The following is a 25242-nucleotide window of genomic DNA, read 5'->3' on the forward strand; positions in this document are numbered from 1 at the left end:
GTGTGTGTGAGCGCACCTCCGCCATTCTTGTAGCACAGGTAAGGGAAGCGCCAGACGTTGCCCAGACCCACAGCGAAGCCCACGCACGACATGATGAAGTCCATCTGCCGGGTCCACGTCTCCCGCTCTCTGTACTCGCCCCTGGGCTGGGGGCTTCCGCCGCCCGCCTCTGCGCACTCGTGGTCGCCCTTGCCGCCGCCGCCGCTCGCCGCCGCCACCACCACGACGCGCGCGTGGTCCCCGGCATCGACCACCGCGCCATCGTCGCTGGAGCCATCGCACGGACTCTCCGGGCACAGCTGAAACTGCCTCATCTTCATCTTCACACCACCACCACGTGCTCTTCGTTCACCTCTTTCTTCCTCGACAACCCAAAATAACGCAAAAAAAGACGACTTCCCCCCCCAACCCACCCACCCACCAACCCCACCAACCCAAACGCAGCCCCGGCTCCCAGCGCACGCGGTTTGGATGAACCAAACACCCCTCGGTCGGGACGGGTTAGCGAGCCGCCGGCACCACCACCACCACTCAGCCCGACCCGACCGCGGTGCGTTTGGTTATGTTTTGTCGTAGAGAGAAGACTCGTTCTTATTTTAGGTGCCGCGACCGAAGGGAATCAGAAGCAATCTACAAAACACTTAAATGAGAGCCTGAAGAATCGCATGGGATCCGAGAAAAGGAGCCTAGGCGAGCGGGGACGCGCACCAACGACGTTCGCCTTCACGCTCTCATCGCCACTGCTTCGCGCTACAGCCAGATCGCTGTTGTCGTCTCTTCTCTCTCTCTCGCGTCGTTTCTTCTCTCTCTGCTCTCTCTCTCTGCCCTTCTCTTCACGCCGCTCTTCTGCTGCTGCGTCTGCGCTCTCTTCCCGCGAGCGGCGCAGCCTCTATTTATACCCGCATAACGGTGACCACGTGGTAGTAGATCATGGATACCTTCCCCCCCCCCACCACCACTAACACTTTTTGTGTCTCCCTCCCTCCCTCCTCTCTTCTCTCTCTCTCTCCAGCCCTGCTTAGGGTCTGGGTTGGTGGGAGGATGACGCGGCGGGGTGCATTCGGGGGGTGGGAGGAGGTGAGGCGGCTGAGCGGGAGGGAGGAGGTGGGAGGGGAGCTGGAGGAGGAGGGGGTAGCGGGGACACGTCTTTTTATGGTCCGGGTGGATGGGAGGACCTCTCCATCTGCGGGGGTTGTGGAGGGGGGGGGGGTACCGGTGGGCGGGTGCCATGGTCATGGGTTGATGATGTTGCTGCGGTTCGGGAGGAGGAGCAGGGGAGAGAGGGAGGCAGGGAGGGAAGGGGGAGATGGATGATGCGAGGGGGGTGGGGGTGTAGCGGCCGTTTTAAGATCCTTTGCTCCTACCCGTGTCGTGACGTAGCGAGCGAGCGTACGTGCAGCGACGTGCGTACGAACGCGCTCGGCGCGTCGGGAACCGAGACTGAGCACGGAGGTGGGAGTGGTGGTGGTGGTGGGAGTGGTGGTGGGAGTGGTGGTGGTGGGAGTGGTGATGGTGGTGGTGGGAGTGATGGTGGTGGTGGGAGTGGTGGTGGGAGTGGTGGTGGTGGGAGTGGTGATGGTGGTGGTGGGAGTGATGGTGGTGGTGGGAGTGATGGTGGTGGTGGGAGTGGTGATGGTGGTGGGAGTGGTGATGGTGGTGGTGGGAGTGATGTGGTGGTGGTGGGAGTGATGGTGGTGGTGGGAGTGGTGATGGTGGTGGGAGTGATGGTGGTGGTGGGAGTGATGGTGGTGGTGGGAGTGGTGATGGTGGTGGTGGTGGCCGACCAAAGTCTCTCTTTGCGCGGCGGCTGCCGCATTTGCATTTCGGACGTTGCTCCCGATGTGCCCCACACGCACGCACGCGCGTCTCGACGTTGTGACCACCGTGCGAATGAACACGCGAAACGGATGCGCCCCACCCCCACCCCCCTGCGCCGCGTCTCTGTCGGCACCTTTATCTCTGCGCCCTGCATCTCATCCCCGACGCCAGCAGCCAATCGCGCACCATTGGCTACTGCGCGTAGCAATTTCGCGTCCCCATATATCCTCATTGCCCCCCCCCCCCTTTTGCTCTCTCTCTCTCCGCATTACGCAAGGAGTAATCTTCGCTTGAGATGAAGAGCTGCCCCCCTCCCCATCCGTTTGCATTTGACAATCGTTGCTGTGTGTACCACGCGGACGGAGGAAGGCGGCACGTGAGCGGATTCATAATTTACGTAGCAAAGCGAAGTCGCAATGCGCTTCTTTGGCGTGCGCGCGTGTTTAAAATATTAATTATAAATGATATGACGAAGGAATAGCCACGCCGTGTCCGACTGTGTGGGGGCTGTGTGTGTGTGGGGTGGGGGTGGGGGTTGGGGGGGGGCTGGTTCTTAACCGTACTTTATCACGCTAGTGAAAAGGGGTGACCCCCAGCACCGCTTCAGACGTTCGTGGTCGCCACTGCTGTTGCGTTAGCCGTGGCTGGGACTCGAACTCGGGCGAGCGGGTTTCCATAGCGCAATGCGCTAACCGCCTCGCAGTCGCTCCACCCCATCCATTGACGTGGGCTCGGTGGGGGTTTTCGTTTCCATGCGCACGCCTTCGTGAACTGCAGCGCGTTCGACTTCGACGCACGCACCGGAATGCACTTCTCCTGATTACGCCCATTGCCTCCCCAATCACGAGCGGAGCACTGACGTCACTGAGCGCATCTTCATTGAACAGTCCGACATGGCCACAAATTGAATGACATCTCACAAATCGTGATTTTGTTTTAATTTAATGCAACCTCTACGAGTGCGTCCGCGTTCGTTTGCTTGGTTGGTTTGTTGCGTCGCAGGATCGTGACTTGTGGAGGCATTTCATCGAGCGGTGGATTGACCGTGGCTGACGGTGATTATTTGACACGTGTGTGTTTTTTTTTTGGACTGGAAAACGCGCTTGGTATTCCTGTCGCGGGTTTTGTTTATATTTTTCACGTTGAAGACACGTGTTTCATATACTGTTTTGCCATTTGTTTGCTGCCTTTCACTGCGGCCTTTGCATGATTTGCCTCCTTAGCCCAGCAGAGATCACGCATTTGTGTGTTGGAGACCTCAGGCTGTGCCGAATTACCCGCTCACATTCAAGCAGTTGGATAACGGGGGTTACTTATCCCGCACTGACGCATTCTTAATAATAATGATGAAACCGTACAATAGCGAGGTCGTCTGGCCCTGCTGCCGTTCGTGGAGGTGTTTGTCGTGGCAAGGTGGTGCGGATAAATATCCTCTGGAACGGTGATGTCACCGTGTTGTTTTTTGTTGTCGCTGTTTTGAAGACAGTCTGCCCGAATTATTATCAACAACGTAGCTCTCTCGTTTCGGGCTCTGCGGAGGTTATAACTCGGATCTCGGAAGCTCAGCAGGAAAGAGCTGGCATAGTGCTCGGATGGGTATTCACTAGTTGTTAGTCACTTGCTGTTAATCGGCTACGGGGCCACGTGGTGGGCAACAGTTTGCAGTGTAGAAAACATCAATTGTCTATGGTCCCCCACCTTCACCAACCCGCACTTACCAACGTGGTGAAGTATGGTCAAATGACAAAGATCCCCCGTGTAGCCTTAACAGACTGTTGGGTCAAGTGCTGCTGTTAGCGAGCACCCATGAAGGCCGGTACGGCACACGAGGGGGTGGGTGGCCAACGCCACGCCCGGCCGCCTTTGTCTCCCCAGTGGCGATTTATTATTATTTTTACTCCGCACCAGGTACTCATTTGAGGCTGAGTCGATCTAGGTGAGACCCAGGACCGGTTCGAATACTCGTCACTGGTATTGGCCGTGAGCGGGAATCGAACTGGGGTCGCCGAGTGAGTAGCGCAGCGCACTACCAAATAGATCCCTTCACGACCAACACAGCGTCTGGAGCCCCTTATGCAGCGGTGAACAAACACGTCGCCTCTCGATTACGAACAACAGAAGTCTCTTTGTTGGTCTCTGGGTGGCGGCGTGATCCGGACTCTCGACGTTGCCCGTGAGTCGGTGGTGGCCGAGTGGTCACCTTCGCAGTGCGAGTGCGAAGGTGACCCGATTTCGATTTCCGCTCACGACCAAACATTGGCGAATATTTGAACCGGTGCTGGGTCTCCCCTAGGTTGACTTAGCCTTTGATCAGCACCTGATGCGATTTGTAAGCACCCCCCCCCCCCCCCCTCGGTGTGGCGTACCGGCTTTCAACGGTGCTGGCCAACAGCACTTGCTGTTTGTGTTCAAGGCTACATGGGGGGTCTTTGTCTTTGTTAGAGTTTCTTGGAAGCGGATTTACCGTGCCCCTGATTAAAGCCATCGCACGTGTTGACTTGAGCCGTAATCACGTGCGGCGCTATACTCCCGCGCAAGCCATGCATCAGCATCGGTGATTGTAACCAACACACACACAGGGTTTTCCAACTCATTGCTATGTATTGTAGCGAGCCTTTCACAAAACTGCCATACAATGAAATGTACTTGACCGAACGTGTGTGTAGGGGGTGGGGGGGGATGCCGTGGTATTATGGGTTAGCACACTGGCATTGAAATCCAGGCCCCACCCGCCCTCCCCCATCCTTTCGGTTTGAATCGATTTCCCGGGGCGGAAGCTGAAACTCTGGTCATTATTTGTCGTACCCTCCCCCCGCCACGCCCGCCTCCTGACCCGCCTCTGTTCACCCAGTTGATATGTAAATGCGCCACACCAGAGTCGACTGGCTGGTCGCCTGTGGTGGGATGAAGCGTAGGTAACGTCACCACCACGAGTTTTCCAAGACATCTGTGCCAGTGTGGATGAGTAGGCCGAAATTACCCTCGACATTGCGGGCTCTCCTCTAGAGCTCCCTTTAGTGGAGGGCCTTTAGCCATCGGGGCTGCACCATTTGCCCTTTTCTAAGACGTCTTACTACCGTATGGGTCAGAGTTCAACTTTTACAGGGCAAGGCGTAGGTCAACACCGGACGTTGAATACAGGTGTGTGGTGGAGGGTGTGGGCAATCCCTACACGTGAGGGGCGCGATGAGGCATCGTTGATATTCACCGGAGGAAAACCAACGCATTTTTGTTATGTGGAGCCCTATTTAATACGCTTGAAATTTCGGGATCACCACCCCCCTACCCGCGCCTTCACTCACCCACCTTGGCAAGTCTGTGTATGGAGGATGTTCGCAATTTCGTGGAAGGAATAAGATAAACAACTTGGCGTTTCGGAATGGGACGTGGCAATAAAGGGGAGGTTGTGATTGGTGGGACACGTGTGCAGGATGGAGGTCGCGTTACTGAGGTCGTCAATGGGAGTACCCACCCAGTAGTCGGCAACCAAACGTACATACCTAAAGACATTAGATTGTAAGATAATTATATGAAGGTCAGGTGAATCATTTGGCGGGACCCCGGGGTCCCGCAAAAATCAGGTCAATAATTATTATTTTTCTTCAGTCCGCCCACTCGTGATCCCGACAGCAACGCGCCGCCCGCCCAGACTCGCGCCAACAAGCGCCAGCAGCAGGCGGCGATCGACACGATGGGCGCCACCTCACCGGCCAAACGCAAGCCCCGGGGGGCGTCCGCTGCAGTCGCGCGCGGCGACGACGCCCTCCGGTCAGCCGTCGATCCTCAGCTTCTTTGCCAAGGCGAGCCCGCCCCCCAGGCAGTGAATTTAACGTGTTCATGTAATTTTTCAACTTTTTACCAAACTTAGTGCCCCGAGTAGCTCTCGACGAGGCCAATCGATTGACACTAGTTTTGTTGTCGTTAAGGCAAGACTCGTGTCGCTACGCGGCTTTTCCCACCCCGGGGCAGTGATGGGACCCCGGGGTCCCGCCAATTGCTTCAGGTGTTGACCCTTTAACAAATATTATACAATGCGAATCTATATAGCGTCTAGATTTAACATCTCAAGACGCTGTTCAGAAACAGTGGGCATATTTGATTGATTGTTTAGAGGCGGTCAGTCATAGCCAGAGAAAAGGACATTAATTATTGAGCCTGGGACTTTAAAAGAGGCGGGAAGTCGACAGCACGAATGTCTGAGAAGGGAGTTCCAGACCATGGTGGGGGGGGGGCAGCAGAGGAGAATTAAAAACTGGGGAAGAACGGAATCCAGCATAAGGGATCGATGATGAGACCTGGTGTCATTATTGGCGTTGGCCGTGATTATATCTTGACATCGTAACCTGACTTGTAACATTGGATTGTTTGAGTCATGGGTTTCCAAGGATTTTTTTTCAGTGGGTGACAGGTGAATAAGCAATCGTACACACTCGTTTCCGAGAGAGTCTTACACCACCGTCCATTCGGGTTAGTGGGTCTGGATGTCTGCCAGTAAAAATGTTGTGACAGATTGTCGAATGTCAAACGAAAGGTCTCCACGATCTGGGATATTCGCTGCACCAGGACGTCACCTTAACCACTATAGCAGCTGCACATGGAAAATAAAACACTTCCCATGAGAAACATGACCTCGTCACGAGGCTGCCTGGCCATGTAAAGGGATCCAGTTCTGTGCGACCTCCGGGACCCATCTGGCTCGAGTGGGTTGCAAGACGCGCATTGTCGGGGACTCTCTAATGGGGCTCGCTGAGACTGCAGCTCTCAGTTCATTACCTAAGCAAGGTTTTGGTTCACTTCTGGATGATTCCTCATGAAGTATAGTCTCCATGCAGCCATCACCTTGCAACGAGGCGATAATGATAGTCGTCAACATCATCACCATCATTGCATAATAACGAATCTATAATTCAGCTTGTATTGTTTTTCTCCAATGATTTGTTGTGGATGGTGACTGCATTAGTGAATGCATAATAACAACTGCCTTGTTTGATGATGATGATGGCTGCAATTACGATTCGAGAATTATATCACGATGATTGCAGATTATTGGATGACGATAGTTTACATATATTGTTTGAGTCTTTCGGTAAAGTCACGTAGATAGGTTCAAAGAAAAGAACAAATTAACAAAACTACGACGTTTCGATCGCAACACAAGCGGTCGTCTTTTCCTGATGACGACCACGTGTGTTGCGATCGAAACGTCGTAGTTTTTTGGTATTTTCTTTGAACCTACAGTATCTACGTGACTTTACCGAAAGACGCAAATAATATGAATTCCTGCAGTCACGAAAGCTTTAAGTCAAGATAGCATATATGATCATGAAAATAGGATCATAAAGAATGGATGAGAATAGTAATGACGTCACATATAACCATTTGTGAATTTGCACAAACGCGCATAACGTTAGCTCTAGACCTTTTCATCAATTCCCATGCTTTTGCCCAGCCCTACTCTGTCCCTCATCGCCATATAGTCCCCAAGCTCCCATTCAAGGAATGTCCTCACGTGGCCCTGATGTAAGGTCTATTCATAGCATCAGCAGCCGGCACAGAGAGGTCCGAGAGTATTGCTACACAAAGCTCACCCATGAATCCCTTCACTGAGATGCTGCACAAGGCGCAGCACCGCATCGCAGGTCACCGAGCACGTGGCCATAGCTGGTAGGGTAGGAGAAAGGAAGAGTTTGGGGATGGAATTTCATGCTTGAGTGAACACTGCAAAGGCAGGAGAGGAGAAAAAAAATCAGACGCACCAACTTGAGTGGGTGACTCATTTACAATATCCTATTGCACTGCAGCTGATGGCCGAGTCATCTGGAATGCGCGTGATCTGACCAGATCTCAGTGGCTACGCTGGTTTGCGCCTGAATAGTACTTGGATGGGTACTATTCAGCAGATTTCTGTAGGCTTGCGGGGTTACGGTTTTGCATCAGGAGGCATTGCTGTGCAGCAAAGTATGGACGAATAACCCGCCCGGCCCACACACTGTGAAAGCCACCATCTAACAGTGGAGTGGCAATGAGACTCCATATACATGTTCATGTCCACATTACGTTGGTGTGGCAGGAACTAGGTATATACGACCGAACCTCTGCCCTTTCTGTCTCTGGGTGCAGCATGGGAGTCGGTCTGTTTTTTTTTAGTTTGGTGTGGTCTTACAATACACTTGGAATTTATAAACCAAACTAAATTCAACCGCGTGACCTACTTTGCATACTTCATTGAAGCAAATTCCACGTAACAGCAGTTCACATTCATAACCGCATCCGTCTTATCTAACTTAACCATCACAATTGTTTAAAAAAAATCCCATTTGAAGACCCATTGATCAGTGTCAGTGATAATGCACCGGAGACGAAGCCTTGACCCTGGCACCGCTTGAAAACCCAAGACGCAGTTTAATGCTCATCATGATTGCTTTACATTACACAGCCCGGCGTAAGTCTTAATTCACCGGTAATGTGATGAATCGCAGCCCCTCTACATCCATCTCATCAGAGAGAGTTTTCAGAATTCTATTTTATTTTGCGGTGTATTATAAATTTAACAAAAAGAAATGCGGTGCACGAAGTGTTTGGCGCAGTGCTCTGCGCAATGCGCTATGAACCCAGCGGTTTTATTGGTTCGATTCCGACTTAACAACTTAACATGAGAGGGCGAGTCGTATCTCAGCCGGTCCTGGGCACGTACCCCAGGGCCTCTTACCAACCTGAATTGATCACAGCGTGGCAACGTTTCGGACATACAACTCCCATGACCGACGCGACGCAGGGATTGACCTTCGTCGGTTAATTGATTGACAAAGGTGCAGTAAATGAATGCTAAACTATTGTTACTTTATTGTATTAAGTATATCACTGGATTTGCGAATGCAGCGACCAGGGCCGTACATAGGTGGGGGATGCAGGGCCCGAGGCAAATCCCACTTTATGTGGGCCTCCCCGACGCCTTCCAACTAAACCGGGAATATTACATCTGACACCGTGACGTTGAAACGTGCCCCCCCCCCCTCCAAAGTGCGGGGCCCGGGGTAGTCGCCCCTCGGGACGGCTTTGACAGCCACAGACCAACTACACCCGGAATGCGCCCAATCCCATAGCACAACAAAAGCTGAGCAAAGTACAGAAGTGCCCAGATTGTGCTCGGATGGGCTACCATTAAACATAAGCGCAGGCTTAGTTGACGCTGCGGGCAGTAGAGGGCAGTGCATAAAAAAAACAATCCAATTTCGTACCCCATCTCCCTTAACCAACCCACATGAACATCGTGGTGAAGTATGGTCATGCCGGGGGAGAGGGGGGCTTATCCACGAGTGAACTGGCAAATTAACCGTGAACGTATGTGTACACCGGCGAATATAACGGGCTAGAACGCATTTTATATACGGACGTGCGTTTGTGTGACCTCTGCTTCTATAAACTAACCGCAGGCACAGCCGCCTTCTTCACCGTGCCTCGGTAGCCTGCGCATATTCGCAACGCTTGGCTTTTCATCGTCGTGCCAAGTGTCCACAGCGACAACTTTGTGTGCGGCGAGGTGCGGGGCACTTTCCTCGTTCGAGTAACGGTGGCTGAACACGCAAGGAAGGTCCCGCATTCCTATGACCCCCAAGCTCTCTCTCTCTACGCCTGGACACTCACGTCCCCGTTGATGGATCTGTGCTTAAAATACACACGTATACAGTGCCACGCATTGCAACCGAGTCTTTCCCCCTTCATCTGTGACGGTGGCCAGTGCCGCAAAACGCTTGCGCAAAGACAAAGATCCCCCGTGTAGCCATTAAGAGACTGTTGGGGCAAGTGCTTGTCAGCGAGCACCTATGAAGGCCGGCACGGCACACGAGGGGGTGGGTGGCCAGCAACACGCCCGGTCGCCTTTGTCTCCCCAGTGGCGATGTTTACTACACACCGCACCAGGTACTCAAGTCGACCTATGGGAGGCCCAGAACCGGTTCAGATAATCGTCAATGGTGTTGGTCGTGAGCGGGAATCGAACTCGGGTCGCTAGATTCATTTCTTTAGAACTGCTTTTTGTGTGTACAGTAGCTTCTTGTTGTCCTTCCCCCGCACCTCCGATGATCACGGTTGTCTATGTACGGTGCGAAAGAAATTAAACAGTTTCGCATACATATCGCAGCGCGCTAACCGCTGCACTACCGCCACAAAGCAGCCCTGACCACCTGCACACACTGTGACAAACACTGCAACAGGGAGGGCATTCATTACGTGGCGTTGGCAACGCAATGTCTTATTTTCGCTCATAAAGGGTAGGAGGAGGTAGAGGAGAGGATTGTTAAAGAAAGACGCAATAAATGCCGGCCTAGTAAGCAAGGGGGCTCGTCCACATTCATCGCTGTCCGTGCAGCAACGTTTCACTTCAAGGTCAGAATGCAAACAGGAAGCACGGAGGTTTTTCGTCGGCTAAGAACGAACGGGCAAAGATTGAAACCCAAACGCGTCTCACGTCCCCAGACAACCCTCGTGTGGATACACGGGGCAGCGTTGGCTTGAGCCGAATTAGCGTGATACATATTCAGTCGCGGTAGTTTAAAGCGTTTGCTTTTATGTTTTTGGAGATTATTACGATAATTACGCCGTGTTTCGAGACCTTTCTTTGTTCATAAAAATCCTGCTATATTGGAATTTTTAGGCAATTTCATTCGTGTTTGGCGTCATGTAGCAGGAAAATTAAGACTCCCTGAGAGCACCCACGATGTTTACCACTCCGTAGTGCCACACCGACAGCAATCTGGAAATCCCTGCTGGTCACGAATCCAAATTCCGAACCATGCTCAGAGATCGGGTGGACAGTTGCAACGATGGGCATTAAAAACAGACGTGGGCTTGCTAGGGGATTGACTATGGGATTGACGCGAGCAAGCAAACTGCTACTCACACAGATGAATGTCTGCCCTGGCACAGATCCAGGCATTATTGTACCCCTGCCATCCATGCGGCCGGCAATTCACATGCGACAGACTTCGTAGTCGATGGTATAGTAAAAAAAAAGTACAGGCATCAGCATGGATAAAATTAATAAGATCACGTTGCCATATTGACGTACAACGTAATCGCAATTTAAATGGATGGCTTTAGTAACGAGGCGGTCAGTCGATGCCAGTGCAGCAATTTGTTCTTGAATCTGCGTGCGTGAAGTTTTCAGTGTCGGCCCACTACCCCAATGTAAATGGCCAAACATCCAAATACAGGGCCCTCCTGGAAAGATTATAACCTTGAGAACTCGATGAGGCCTTCCTGAGAAATTGGTCATATTTTACTATAATCGGTTATACACCTGGCTATTCGACTGTAGTCAAAGTGTATGCATTCAAAAGGGAAACCAATGCCGCGTCCCAGACAACAAATATGTTCTCACCTCTGGCAGCGAGTCAATCGCGCTGTCAGTGGTTTGACGCAAATGCACGCAGATAGGCTAGCACGTGACGTTGTTTTAATGGCAGAGGATTTTTTAAAAGTGCGTATTCCCTGCCAGGCATTAACATCTTGGCAACCGACGCTGAACGTCCTCTCAAGGCTAAATTTGCCCTGCCGTGCTTTTAATGCATGACAGCACTTGGCACGCAATGCATGATGTAGCGAAATTCGAATTAAATGTCTCTTCCTGCGTCACGACCCATCAGCCTCGGCAACAGCTGATCAAACAAGAGAAGGCTGCCACCTAGCGTAACGCGGTTTCTCCACAGCGTCGTACATGCTATAATATACGTCCATAATACAGGTTTTTTTGGGGGGTTAGATTGCGTAAATATATAAATGTGTCTTTCAACCCGCCACCACCCGACACAGCCAATTAGTAAGGTTTGTCACGTAAACAGAACGTGGCCAATTCGTCACTAGTACAGCACACCGGTGTGTTGGAGGGCCAAGCCACAACATTTGCAAACTGAGTACGACGTTTCGCCAGTAATTACAACTGGCTTCATCAGGCGATAGCCAGATTTGTGGAGAAGCCACCCTGTTTGGTTCCCTATATAGAGGCGTAGATGTGATAACACTTGTGCGCTTTTCTTGTGCAAAGTGGGGGGAGGGGGGCCGGATTAATGAGTCAACGTACATTATGCATGGGCATTATGCGAACCCATTAATCTTGTACTTCCTGTCCATTGTGTGTACTAAAATAGCCGTACCAGCGGTAGTCCCTATTGAAGTATGGTGCCCTGTATAGGCATGCATTTAAACAATGTATTATTTGATTATTCGCTTCCACGCAGCACTAAGTCGGTAGCTATCCGAACGGTTACAATTATTTTTTATTTCTTTCAATTTCGATAGATTATCGAATTAGTCTCGGTCAGTGGTAACTTATTTTGCAGAGAACTTCAACATTATCAAAATAAATTGAGTGTCCTTGTTGGTACGCATGTTCTGCTACTGCTTACAGTTGCATTTGGGAGTATTTTATAATTATTTTGTGTTCTTTTAGTCTCGAGCAGATCATTCGTCCTGTTTGCCCAACATAGCATTTTCCACAAGTACAATTAATCCGGTACATACCTTATGTTGATAGCTTCAGTAATACATCTTTTGTACCAGATATTAAATTCTGTATTTTATGTACCGTGTCAAATCTGACTCGGATGTTTTGTTTTTCCAAACATCTGGCTAGTTTATCAGTTACTCCCGCAATGTACGGTATTTTGATCGTTTTAATTACTTTGGCAGTTTCAATGCTCGTGTTATTTTATATGGTTTGGCATTCAATGCCCTGTTGATTTGAGCATCATTACAACCGTTCAACTGCAGCGCTTCTTTAACATGTTTAATTTCACATCTCAGACTATCACCATCTGACACTTTCTTAGCCCGATGAATGAGAGTCTTGATGAGAGCGGATTTCTTTGCGGGGTGATGGTGTGACTCTGCATTCAGATATGCGTAAGTGTGCGTTTTCTTTCGGTAAACGCTTTGTTATTTTACTATTTGGACCCCGTCCGAGCAGAATATCTAGAAATGGTATTGCTCTGTCAGCTTCCACTTCCATGGTGAACTGGATGGATGGGTTTTGCGAGTTGAGATGATTTAGAAATTCGTTAAGTGTATCTTTGCCGTGTGGCCAGACCACCAATGTGTCATCCACATATCTAAACCAAGCAAAGAGTTTAACGACACATGTATATATTTACGCGATCTAACCCAAAACACTGTATTATGGATGATATTGGTCGCGAAAGCCCACGTGTTAAACAATAATATACGTATAGGCCTATAGGGTGATCCATTAATGTCCCGTTAAAACAAAATCAGGGCATTATAAAATAACATTACAGTCTGTATTGCACCACCAATCTAGTCACACAAATTAATCTTCACTATTTTTATTTAACCATGTAAGACCCACTGAACTATACCCCATAGCTCTTTTTCAGAAGCGACCTGGTCACGAATGATGGCTCAACGAAGCGGCTGATCATGGCGAAATGTATAGCAGCCAAATACTCGAAACGCGTGTTTATAAACGTGGTGGGGACCCGGAGAAAAATCCACGTGGCCACGGGGAGAACATCCAAACTCCAAACATACAGGCGACAGTGTCGAATCCACGACCCTCTTTATACCAGGCAAGGCAGTAAACTTATCGCCACCGTGGGCGCCAAGGTGGCGTGATCTTTGAACTCTCTCCTCTGTAAGATGATAATAACTTGAACTTATGAGGCTATGCTTTCACAGAATGTATGTTCTCACGTTGTGCCCTTGGAGTGTGCTGTGCGTTTATACGTTTAATAAAATATTGCTTTGCAAAGGGAAAAAAATCCCATTTGGACGCAATACATTAAAGTATGTATTTGAGCTGATCTGCAACAGGAATGCTATTCCTCGCCCCTGTGTAATTGTTGTTCAACGTGTTAATGAAAATCCTCATCAAGTGAAGTTGGATTTGTACCCATGGAAACTAAAGCCAGACAACAGTGCTTTTGCACTAACCCACTAGTCACCCCCCGCCCCGTCTGCATAGTCTTGCAGCTCAGTTCTCGTGGCACAGCAATTAAACTACGTCGATAAAATCAATTATTTCTCAATTTCTAAAGTCTTTGCAGAAGGAGATCGCATCTTGGAGCCAATTTGGTGCGGGCACATGTGCTCAACAATCTCCTAAGTGCTTCTTCACGATTATCAATTCATATTTCGATTTAAAACTCCAGCGCTGTCCTACCAGACAGTCTCGCCCCCTTCACCTGATGAAGGCCGCTTGTGTTGTGGCCGAAACGTCGTGAGAATATTATTGTGTTATTTGACTTTACCGAAAGAACCAAAGAAGATGTATCAATTCATACTTTACTCGGCGAACTGCTTCCTTATCTCGGGAGGTGTTTGTTCAAAGAATGTTACCCAGCATAGGCCGATCTTTTTTTCTTTTTTACATGCAGATGCTGAAGCTTATGGAAATGTCATGAACTCGTTTTACGTTATGGTTTTTAGTATTTTGTTGCCCTATGCTTTGTTGTTCTTTATGTTGGATGGGTGTATGATTAACTTTGATTGCGTTCACCGTCAGAAAGGTAAGCATGTAATTATAGTTCTTAATAACGTCAATTATTTACAGAGGAAAGCCTTACTATCTCTTTGTCAATACTGTCTTGCATTGGGATGTTTGGTTAATTCTATTAATGTTTGGCTTCATGCGGAGGAAACTGGAGAAAGCCCACGAATGGCATCCACCGTGGGTGAACACCTACAACACCTGGCAAGCCACGGTGATCATCCACCGTGGGTGAACACCTACAACACCTGGCAAGCCACGGTGATCATCCACCGTGGGTGAACATCTACAACACCTGGCAAGCCACGGTGATCATCCACCGTGGGCGAGCACCTACAACACCTGGCAAGCCACGGTGGTCATCCACCGTGGGTGAACATCTACAACACCTGGCAAGCCACGGTGATCATCCACCGTGGGCGAGCACCTACAACACCTGGCAAGCCACGGTGATCATCCACCGTGGGTGAACATCTACAACACCTGGCAAGCCACGGTGATCATCCACCGTGGGCGAGCACCTACAACACCTGGCAAGCCACGGTGGTCATCCACCGTGGGTGAACATCTACAACACCTGGCAAGCCACGGTGATCATCCACCGTGGGCGAGCACCTACAACACCTGGCAAGCCACGGTGGTCATCCACCGTGGGTGAACACCTACACCTGGCAAGCCACGGTGATCATCCACCGTGGGTGAACACCTACACCTGGCAAGCCACGGTGATCATCCACCGTGGGTGAACACCTACAACACCTGGCAAGCCACGGTGATCATCCACCGTGGGCGAACACCTACAACACCTGGCAAGCCACGGTGATCATCCACCGTGGGTGAACATCTACAACACCTGGCAAGCCACGGTGATCATCCACGTACTAACCCAGCTCAGCTTCCGAGATTCGATTAGATGGGCGCATTCATGGTGGGTTGATCTTAGGGAATGCCGCGGTGTAAAACGTTTCTGTATTTTTTTTCAGAGAGACTTGAAACGGTTCAATAATAACCAAAAAAATGTTGACAACACCATGGTCACAGGTGAAGACAATTTCAGTTATGCGACCAAATGAAGTAGAGGCATGTGCATATCTGTCCATCGTACTACCCGACAGCACAATTTAATAACCATTTAATAATGCCGCTGGACCGAAGCTGCCAGCTGCTTATACAATTACAAGTGCATTACCATTGGAGTAATCATTCTCAACCGCAACCAAGAGCCACCTGCAGGGCTACCTTTAATTAATGGTTCTGTAAAAGGATATCAACTGCAGCATCCCAAAATGGGCGTCGCAGTGGTGAGATGGTAACGGCCTCGCCTGGTATGCAGGGGGTCGTTGGTTCAATGTATATTTGGAGTTTGCGTGTCTCTCTCGCCATGGTCACGTGGATTTTTCTCCAGGTCCTCAAGTTATTCCCTCCACATTTAGAAACGTGCGTTGAGAGTATTTGGCTGCTGTACATTTCCACGTGATGAACAGCCACTTCGTTGAGCTATCATTTGTGGCCAGATCGCTTCTAAAAAAAGAGTTATATAGCTCGGTGAGCCTTACCTGGTAAAATAAAAAAAAGTGTTAAGTTAGTTTAGAATGGAAGTGTGTACATTACAAGAGGAGCAAAGGCCAAGCTGCGGACGCTAGCGGTGTCCTGTTCACTGGCGGAGCCAGTAGGGGTGGTGGGGTGGCATGTTGACCCCCCAATGATCCGATCGAAATAAGGGATTTCGATCGGATCATTGGAGTTTATTAGTAATACATCGGCATTTTGCGACCCCCACTGCCACTGTGTAGCATATTATTATGTGCCAGGGACTCTATGAGATGATAGGACAATAGTCTGAGTCCATAATTGGCAATAAGTAACGACAAAGCGGTTATAAGTAACTCAGAATTGTGCGCAGTTGCGTATACAGGACACGACTTCCCTGAAGGCATTCACCTTCAGTGAGCGCGATGCCGATCACACAACACGGTTCCAATTCGACCCTCGATCGATGGCTGTGCCATCGCCGCACACGGGTCGAATAAAAAGCAAGGGACAAGTCCTTACTTACTAACAACTCCTTACTTACTAACAACTCCTTACTTACTAACAACTCTTATCATTTTTCATTGCTGAAAATACTGTCTCCGCCATTGGCTAGTTCATCAGTTACTCCCGCAATGTACGGTATTTTAATGGTTTTAATCACTTGGGCAGTTTCAATTCTCGTGTTATTTTATTTGGTTTGGCACTGTTTGCCAATGCTTCACGGTGGTAATTGGGTAAACTGCACTTGGGATCTGCGAATTTCGTCACCCACTTTGTTCGGGATAAGAGGAATTCTGCTGTATGCAACTGATATGAAATCTACGCAGCTACGGGCGACCGACTCCGTACCCCGAGGCCTTCCTCATCGTGCGCCGCTTCGCCACGCGCTGTACGTAAAGGTTCCATCGTCGGCACGATCAACATTTCTGGCACCTTTAAGTGACCGCTCAAAGAAATGTTTGCTTGAGGTATTTGGACAACGACACACCCACAGCGGTCAAGGCCCTACATCATTGCCGTCCCTACCCCCCCCCCCCCCCACATATCACTACAGCAGTAGAGTCCGGGTGGGTATACTCGTGCTTGTGGTCAAACGGCATTGGAACAGCGCGAGGCAACAGCTAACCTCAACAGCTCCGGCGAGCAGTGCTGCGGCCGTTGTCTGGCCGTATTGGTGGTCACATTGTACGCATTGTAGGTCATGGGGGAGGGGGGATGCGTGCGAATGCCACGTCCTGATATTCAGTCTCAAAGGTAAAAGAAAGCCATTGCGATTGTAATCATAGCGATACAAGGGTTCACGCTCCATGCTATATGGGCATGTTACGATGGGCCTCTCCAACCACGCAGAGGCGCAATGATTTGTCACGATTCAAGGGCACAAATAGTACAAAAAAAGTCGTATTTGTTCCGTCTGAGGCGTGGAAAAGTAGACCAAAATAACCTCTCTCGAGGAGCTCTCTAGAACTATTTCCGAGCGGAGGGCCTTCCACCATCAGTGGCGTGAGCAAGTCACCTCCACTTTTGCCATCTCGTGTCGTGTTGTTTCTTTTATTCTTTTGCTGTCGGTCTCTACGCGAAACGGTAAGTGTAGCGTATCGTTTGCATACACCATACGTCATCCACTTTTAGGCGCCCAATTCAACGCGTGCATCAGGGGTGTAATAATATATTTTTAATCGGCGAATCGAAGCATCGCTACATGTCCGGTAGTTTAGCGTACTACCAATCTGCCTCCGGTTAAAAAATAAACACATGCATAGCACTCGGTGTAAAGTACACTTGGTAAGAAGTTGTAAGAAGTTACCGGCAGTGAGCATGTGTGTGTTTGCACGAGTGTACAAGTACACACAGGTGAGTTTGTATGAGAAGCGGGTAAAGGCCACATTGAAAAGGAGTGTGTCTGCTGCAGGTGAATGCAAAAGAATGTTCAACAAAAGCAATTCATTAAAAAACGTTATTTTGGGAAAATGTTACATATATCTTATTATTTTACCTCCAGAGTTTGTGTTTCATTTTCCAAAAAAATGTCTATAACAAACCACGGGTCAGACAATGCATGGCAAATCAAAACATTCATGAGTGGCGGATTCAATGGGGTTCTACGTGCTCATGAACGATTGGGGTCTGATCGCCACCACAATCAGAACCCAGCAGAAGCATCTGGAGCTTTCTCTGACCGCACCTTCACGGCCAAGCGTTGATTCCCAAGCCCCCCCCCCTTCCCCCGCGCGGCATCGTTCATAATCGACGCATGGCACGCTGTAAAAACTTTACGTCTCCCAATAAAGGGACAAAAAACCCCCGCCATAATTGATGCACTTGCTTTCATGAGGGTTTTTAATGGGTGACACGTTGGTGGCGAGACCCCGCTTCTGTGAATGATAATTGACGTTACGTCTATTATCATTCACAGAAGCCCTCTGCGCAAATTAGCCTTTTGTGGGCGTTTATCCATTGCAGGAGCCCAAGTATGTCAGTTACTGTCGGGGTTGCGTCTCTTTTTGGCTGTGGTGTCTAAAGGTCATGATAGGCTTGGCCAATAATTGAGCGATTGTTGATGGAATTTGTCTGGTTGTTGGATTTTTTTTTAATTGTAAAAAAATAAATTGCCCAAATCTGGTCAAAACCGATTGCTGCTCCTCCCACTAGACGACTGGGATGTCAACTTTCGATAACACCACAGAGTTCACAAAGGTCGTGTGCCCTGCAGACCAACGATTGCTGATCAACCAATCGCTGGTTCATCAACCAATCGCCATCATTTCTCAAAGTAAACTAAATTCCAGTGACGACTGCCGGCGACAATTGCCCAAAAAGTGTCCGAGTGTACCATGGCCGCAACGGACAGCTGAACCCGAAACGACGCACGCAAAGGTAGCCTATACAACGAGCCCGACCAGGGAGTGGCACGTTCAGCTTCATCCCCCTGTGCCCCGGCACAGCTGGGAGGGCCTGTTGGCTGCTCAGCTGACCAAAGTCGCGCACAACGGCTGAGGTCTCTGGCCTCCCCCGCCCCCGCTACTGGCAGGTGTTGTACACGTTGATTTGCTTGTTGATGGCATAGACGATCCCGCGCAACTTGTCCTCGAGACCGCGCAGCCTGTGCGCCTTGCGCTCCAGCTCCACCGCGTTCCCATCGTAGGCCACTTCCAGCTCTGCAAACACATGGGGGCGAGAGACCACGGCTACTCTTAGACGTCTTAAAAACTAAGCTTGTTTCTTTTGCCAGGTAAGGCCCACTGAGCTATATAGTTTTTTTTTCAGAAGCGACCTGCCCACAACTGATATCTCAACGAAGTGGCTTATCATCACGTGGAAATGTATAGCAGCCAAATACTTCAAATGCACGTTTCTAAATGTGGAGGGAAAACCCGGGGGACCCGGAGAAATGGAGAAAGATCCACGCAACAACGGGGAGAACATGCAAACTCCACATATGCAGGTGTCAGTGTCGGGACCGAACCCAGGTAAGGCCTGTTTTTATTCCAGGAGCACCAAAGGAGTCTGTCTCCCCATATTTCATGACCCCCCCCCCCCCCCACCAGGGTATGCTGGCTTAGCCCCTTCTGCTTCATCCCCCTACCCAGACTAAGGGCTGCATTCCCATGATCACTGGAAGGCAGGCTCGGTGGTCCAGCAAAGGCCCATTTACATTCCAGTACCAGCAGGAGGGCACGGATCCGTGTCTCCACACTTCATGATGTTGCCGCAGCTGTTCGCCTCAGCCCCTACCTCCCTTTCGTGGGGGAACAAAAAAAATAACACGTTCTTGGCCGAACTCCCTTATTGACCGTCATTTTCTGTCGGTTTTCATTCTCAAAAAAAGGTGCACAAAATTAAGTGAGGAAACCCACCGACGGGCGCGCCTTACCCGCGTTGATTTTGTGACATCGCTCTTGGTATTGGGGGCAGCCCAAGAGATATTAAGCAAGCAGGCCGCTACAGATTTGAGCCGATTGATGTCGGGCTCGGCATGGTGAGGTTGGTAAGATAACAAGGCCCAAGTCCAGTTACCTGGTTCACGAAATAAAACAACTTCTTCTAAGCCAAAAGTCGAATTATGACATGGGGGCAGCTGCTCCATGTATGGATTTTATAATTCCAGTCAATAAACTGTCCTCACTTCTCGTTCCACTGCATCCATACAAACTCCTTCTGTCCTCCACCGTTAAGTCATCTCCATATTCCTTTCTAATTGTGATTTCTTAGTTTATTTTCGACACGTGGCCAAACTATCATTGAGGTGCGGCAACTGAGAATGGAATTCTGCTCATGTGTACGAGAACCGGTGGAGCAGGCTAGTTGTGAGAATTTCAGTCTCCTTCTCCCCCTCCCCCGCGAATCAGAGGTGACCCTCTGCGTTATTGGCGACCCTTGGACTCTTAAATCATAAAGTCTTGCCTTCGCATGCACCTACCTGCCCTCTGTCACGTACCGCTTATTCAGCCATTGCTTACGAGGATGTTTTATGTTGTTACCACCAAAGTAACGTCGTCACCTGCTAAAAATCACGACAACGCTGAACGGTGGGCCCAGTCACGCTCAAGCTTAAGACCGTTTGCGAAATTTGTGCGTGGTACAAGCTGCATCATTATTGTTGTTATTGTTGTCACGCATGTTGCAACAACGATATCGCTCCTCGAGCGTGACTCTATCAAAACCCGTGGACTATAATCCTCGGGGCTAAATATTTCCACTTAGGGTGCATGAGATGTGAAATGCACGGTGAGCGTATAATCCAGCCTCAAACATCAATTGTGCAATGATTCACCCCCCCCCCCCCACTCACATTGATTTGACGAAGTGTCACGATTCCAGATTGCACTTGGATTCAAGCATCAAGTCATTATTGTCCCACTTGCTACCATCTCCTTTAAATTATATCAGTTTTTGTTTGAAACATTCGCCTACATTGAACAGTAATGTATGTCATTTGTCTAAATAGTCAACAGTTGATAATTATCAACCCATCGGATTCAATCAGGTCAATTAATCATTACTTACAAAGATGATAATTGTGTAATCTATGCTAGTCGAGAAGTGGAGTTGGTGGAGCAGTGGTTAAGCAAGCACACTGTGCTATGAACCCAACGACCTGATTTCAATTCCCAGTCAAGAGCTTTCGTCATTGGCAAGTGATATCTTAACCGACTCGGGCACCAACCTTCACCAACCCATATGGACCAATCTGGTGAAGCATGACCAAACCACCCTCCGCATGGCCAACATTGTGTGGGGAAGGCCTTCATCCAGCAGTGGATTGACAAAAGGCAGTACACAAAAATAACTGGGGCCTAACCCATGCTGAACGAAGTCACTAACAAAACAAGCGCAAATAGAGCCAGTGGCTACTGTTCACATAAAACATTTACGCTAACTAAACTTTAAAAGCTTTGGCAACAATGAATGCTTTACGTGATGGTTGCTCCATAATCGTTACACAGCACACGTATGGTGCCCTAGAAACGCATGACTGTTTCGACCTTGTGATCAGCTGTTTGATTGACAAATTAACCGACAGAAAAAGTGGGCAGGCACTCACAGGAGACGAATGCCCTCAGCGTGCCTGCACGGAAGTGTGGCCTGCCAGTTCACCGCCTCAGCGGTTTACAAGCTGGGGGACAAAATCAAACCCCATAAACACGTGGCCTCATAGGGTTCGGTTTATTACAAAAGCCTGCTCTGCAGATACCACAGTGGCTTGCAAACTGCCTAATAAGAGCAAACACTGTGACCACTTTCGAGTTACCTTCGTGAACTCTCGGTCGGACGATTCTACAAACAACGTTGGGGTTTGCACTCAATGAACCCCCAAGATCCTGTGCTCGAATCTGCGCAATGCACTGTGATTGATTGAAACTGAGATCTCAAGTTGCAGCGAGGTGATGGTCTCCGCCCGGTATCCAATTCCTTCACGAATAAAACGTTACATTTTGTTCTGCATTCCAAAGGTATTGACAAACGTTAACCGTCTCAAGCAGGGATAAGTGGGAAAGTGCTGCCCCCTACTGTGACAGAGGTCACGAACACATCTCAGGAGGAGTTCTTCAATGGACCATTCTATAAACACGGAGGGCTGCGCTGCGCTGAGAGATACGGATGGATATTCCGTCTCGTGGCCTGACACCGACAGCAAAATTGGAATACAACTGTGGACAAAGGCAAAATTATCGTTGAAGTAAAAATAATTGTGGGCCTAAAAGAGCCAACGTTTTAAATCAGTGTGTATTACCTTTGTTGATATACGAATAAGTACGGAAATTAGCAAAGAAAATGGAACAAAAGTTGAAAAGTCCACAAAGTTTGCAGAGAGGTGCAGCCAAGGGAGGGAGTGTGCCCGCGAGGACGTCCACCGCAGAGATGGAGCGATTAAATCTCCCCGTGTGCGGGAGCTCGATGGATTGGTGTGTTTGCAATATGAGCGAGGGCGATGATTTGAAGAGACCATCAACCAGCAGTGGATAGATCATGGCTGATGATGACGATGACGACGACTACGACTGGGTCAGTGTGTTTTGAGCGGCGTTGTTGCTACATTGGACGGTGGCCACTGGTCAGTGCGTCCGACAGCGTGCGGGGTGCATTTCACAGCGGCGAGCGCATTCGATGACGACTCGCGCGTTCCACGTCTGCTCTGCGCCGCGAGACAGTTCGACGACGACGATCGCGACCGCGAATGGGGGGGGGGGGGGCGGGGGGGGGGGGTTACCGGCGAGGCGCGCCAAGCGGGCCTGCGCTCCGGCCAGCACGGCCCGCGCCTGCTCCCGGAGCTGCTCGACGCGACGCCGCGCCTCCTCCGCCCCGCGCCCCTTCTTCCCGAAGAGATCCTGCAGCGCCCGGAAGCGGTCCCGCAGCTCCCCGTCGTGCATCTGCGGAGGACGGCCGGGGGGGTGGAGGCGCGCGTCAACTCGTCGTGGCGAGTGCCGTCAGCGCCTACGATATGTACGTGTGGTGTACGTCCAGCTTCTTTCGCACCGGGCGTAGCCAACCGTGCTGGGCGGGGGAGGACAAACAACTAAACACAAAAAGCAGTTCTAAATAAATGAGTTAACAATAGATTATTTAAAAGTATACAGCTCCAGTGGCTTCCTAATATCAGACGGAAGAGCGTTCCACACGACCGCAAGAAACGCATCTGAAAGCGCGCGACGGTTAGCCAAAAGCCGCTGCGAGGATTGACCGCAGTTTGCGTGATGTTGTATGCCCCTCCATGAGGTCAGCCAGCTTATTGTAGTTCACATGTGGCAAGCGCTTTGTTGCGTAATGAGCGCAACCTTTCTAAGTATCCAGCATGGCACGCGAGAGGGCGGTGCGGACAGCACCACGTTGAGCCGTGTCACATGCCGGGTTTAGTAAATCGAGGGGAAGAGAGCGGTGGCCAAGTGGTGAGCGCACTTCGATGTGCGCCCGGTGACCCTGAAGTAAAATCCCAAGCCACTTCTAACATCACTTGGGTGAGCGATGTCTGAACTGGTTCCCGGGGCCCTCCTTTCGCTCACCAACACGGAGGCGGTGACCCAGCAGTGGATTGACAATGGGCAGTGCATTAAAATAACGCTAGCCTCATACCAAATGAAGCAATAAAAAAAACACACGAACAAAGCCAGTTATTACATGTCTACAAGTGTAAGCACAGACTAACGAAGAGCTCGCTAGCTTTGACTGCAACCTTTACATCATAGTTCCTCCGTAATGGTTACAGCACATATACGGTGTCCTCTAACAACAACCCCCATGATCGACATGGCATGGGGAGGCCTTCGCCTTCACTCAGCACTGGACTGACCAAGGGCTTTGTGTTATAAGTATCCATTAGATCTAGGTATAGGAATTGTTGTGCCGAGCCAGCACTAAAATCATACCGGTATTTGTAACCACAATGTCGCGTTAGAATTGTAATTGCAAACGTATATCGCCACGCTTTGTTCGCGATGATAACCTCCCGGAGGGGAGATCGGGGAACGGATGAGTGAATATTCCCCGCTCACGTTGTGCTCTCCGCATCATTAACAGACGTCGTTGCTACCGCGTGTGTACGTTAGTTTTGTCCTTCTGTCGAGAGCAGGCATTCTTCTTGCGTAACGTTCAGGACCTCCCCCCCCCCTCCCGTGCATGGATGACTGAAGGCCATTTCCTCTGCGCCCCACACCTGTTTAATGATTACTGGGTTCCCAATCGGTAACTTTTTTCCAAGTGATAATGCGATGGTGGTGCAAGCCGCCCTATGCCAATCCACTGTTTTTTGAAGGCCTCCACGCGCAGTGTCAACCGTTTGGGTTGTTTCAAGATATTTGTTTCAACCCGCACGGATCAGTGCGGGTTGTGAACATGCCGAGAACATAGACGTAGAGAATACAGTACAACAATGGATTTTGCTGTGCTGCACACCACGTGGCCCCATATCCAGCCACTATCAAGGCACTGTCCAGTCACTATCAAGGCACTGTCCAGCCACTATCAAGGCACTGTCCAGCCACTATCAGGGCACTGTCCAGTCACTATCAAGGCACTGTCCAGCCACTATCAAGGCACTGTCCAGCCACTATCAAGGCACTGTCCAGTCACTATCAAGGCACTATCCAGTCACTATCAAGGCACTGTCCAGTCACTATCAAGGCACTGTCCAGTCACTATCAAGGCACTATCAAGGCACTGTCCAGTCACTGTCCAGTCACTATCAAGGCACTGTCCAGTCACTATCAAGGCACTATCAAGGCACTGTCCAGTCACTATCAAGGCACTGTCCAGTCACTATCAAGGCACTGTCCAGTCACTAACAAGGCACTGTCCAGGCTCAGCGCTGCTTAGCTTCCGAGACGTGACGAGGTGGGTTTGTCATTCACGGTGACTTGGTCACGGGCATAAACACAAACAACGTGACGCCAATTACGGCCGTTAAAGGGCAATGACTCTGCTTTGGGACATCGGCGATGCTACTGAAGAATTTCTACCACAGTCACCGGGCCAGACGTCTGGGCACGAGATGAGAGAGCCCTGGACAGACCCAGCCGAAATGGATTTCACTCGAACGGTTATTATTCCGCCCCCACAAAGCATCTCGACGAAAGACAAAAACCCCGCCAACTCGTGGCAGCCTGGGCAGCACCACGGGCCCCCGACCTGCTTGGCCTCGTCGGCGCGCTGCTTGGCCATGCCGGCCGCCTTGTCGGCCTTGCCAGCCGCGAGGCTGTTGGCCGCCGTCTTCATCTTGAGGGCATCGACGTCGCGCTCGAGGCTCAGCAGGCGAGCCGTCGCGTCCTGGAGTCGCTGCCCGGCGGCCGCCGTCTCCGACTCGGTCTGCGGAGGGGGGGGGGGGGGCGATCACAAAGACAAAGATCCCCCGGATAGGCTTAACAGATTGTTTGGGCAAGTGCGGCACGGCGCAT

At 50.2% G+C, this 25242-nt stretch overlaps 2 protein-coding genes across 2 annotated transcripts in view; both read right to left on the reverse strand.

Annotated features, from left to right (window-relative positions):
* SLC6A8 (solute carrier family 6 member 8) overlaps nucleotides 1-940 on the reverse strand; it is a 42047-nt gene extending 41107 nt beyond the window's left edge. The window contains exon 1 of the mRNA XM_032954264.2: nucleotides 17-940. Within this exon, the coding sequence (XP_032810155.1) occupies nucleotides 17-320 (304 nt within the window). The 5' untranslated portion in view covers nucleotides 321-940. The remainder of the gene's footprint in view (nucleotides 1-16) is intronic.
* Nucleotides 941-17513: 16573 nt separating this feature from the next.
* LOC116942393 (laminin subunit beta-2-like) overlaps nucleotides 17514-25242 on the reverse strand; it is a 70684-nt gene continuing 62955 nt past the window's right edge. Inside the window, exons 31-33 of the mRNA XM_032954262.2 lie at nucleotides 24977-25153; nucleotides 22566-22725; nucleotides 17514-19011 (exon numbers count right to left, since the gene is read on the reverse strand). Coding sequence (XP_032810153.1) covers nucleotides 18875-19011; nucleotides 22566-22725; nucleotides 24977-25153 — 474 coding nt within the window. The 3' untranslated portion in view covers nucleotides 17514-18874. The remainder of the gene's footprint in view (nucleotides 19012-22565; nucleotides 22726-24976; nucleotides 25154-25242) is intronic.

This window comes from Petromyzon marinus, chromosome 14 (genome assembly GCF_048934315.1).
Source record: "Petromyzon marinus isolate PM22_M1 ecotype Great Lakes invasive population chromosome 14, UKy_Petmar_22M1.pri1.0, whole genome shotgun sequence".
Classification (NCBI taxonomy): domain Eukaryota; kingdom Metazoa; phylum Chordata; class Hyperoartia; order Petromyzontiformes; family Petromyzontidae; genus Petromyzon; species Petromyzon marinus.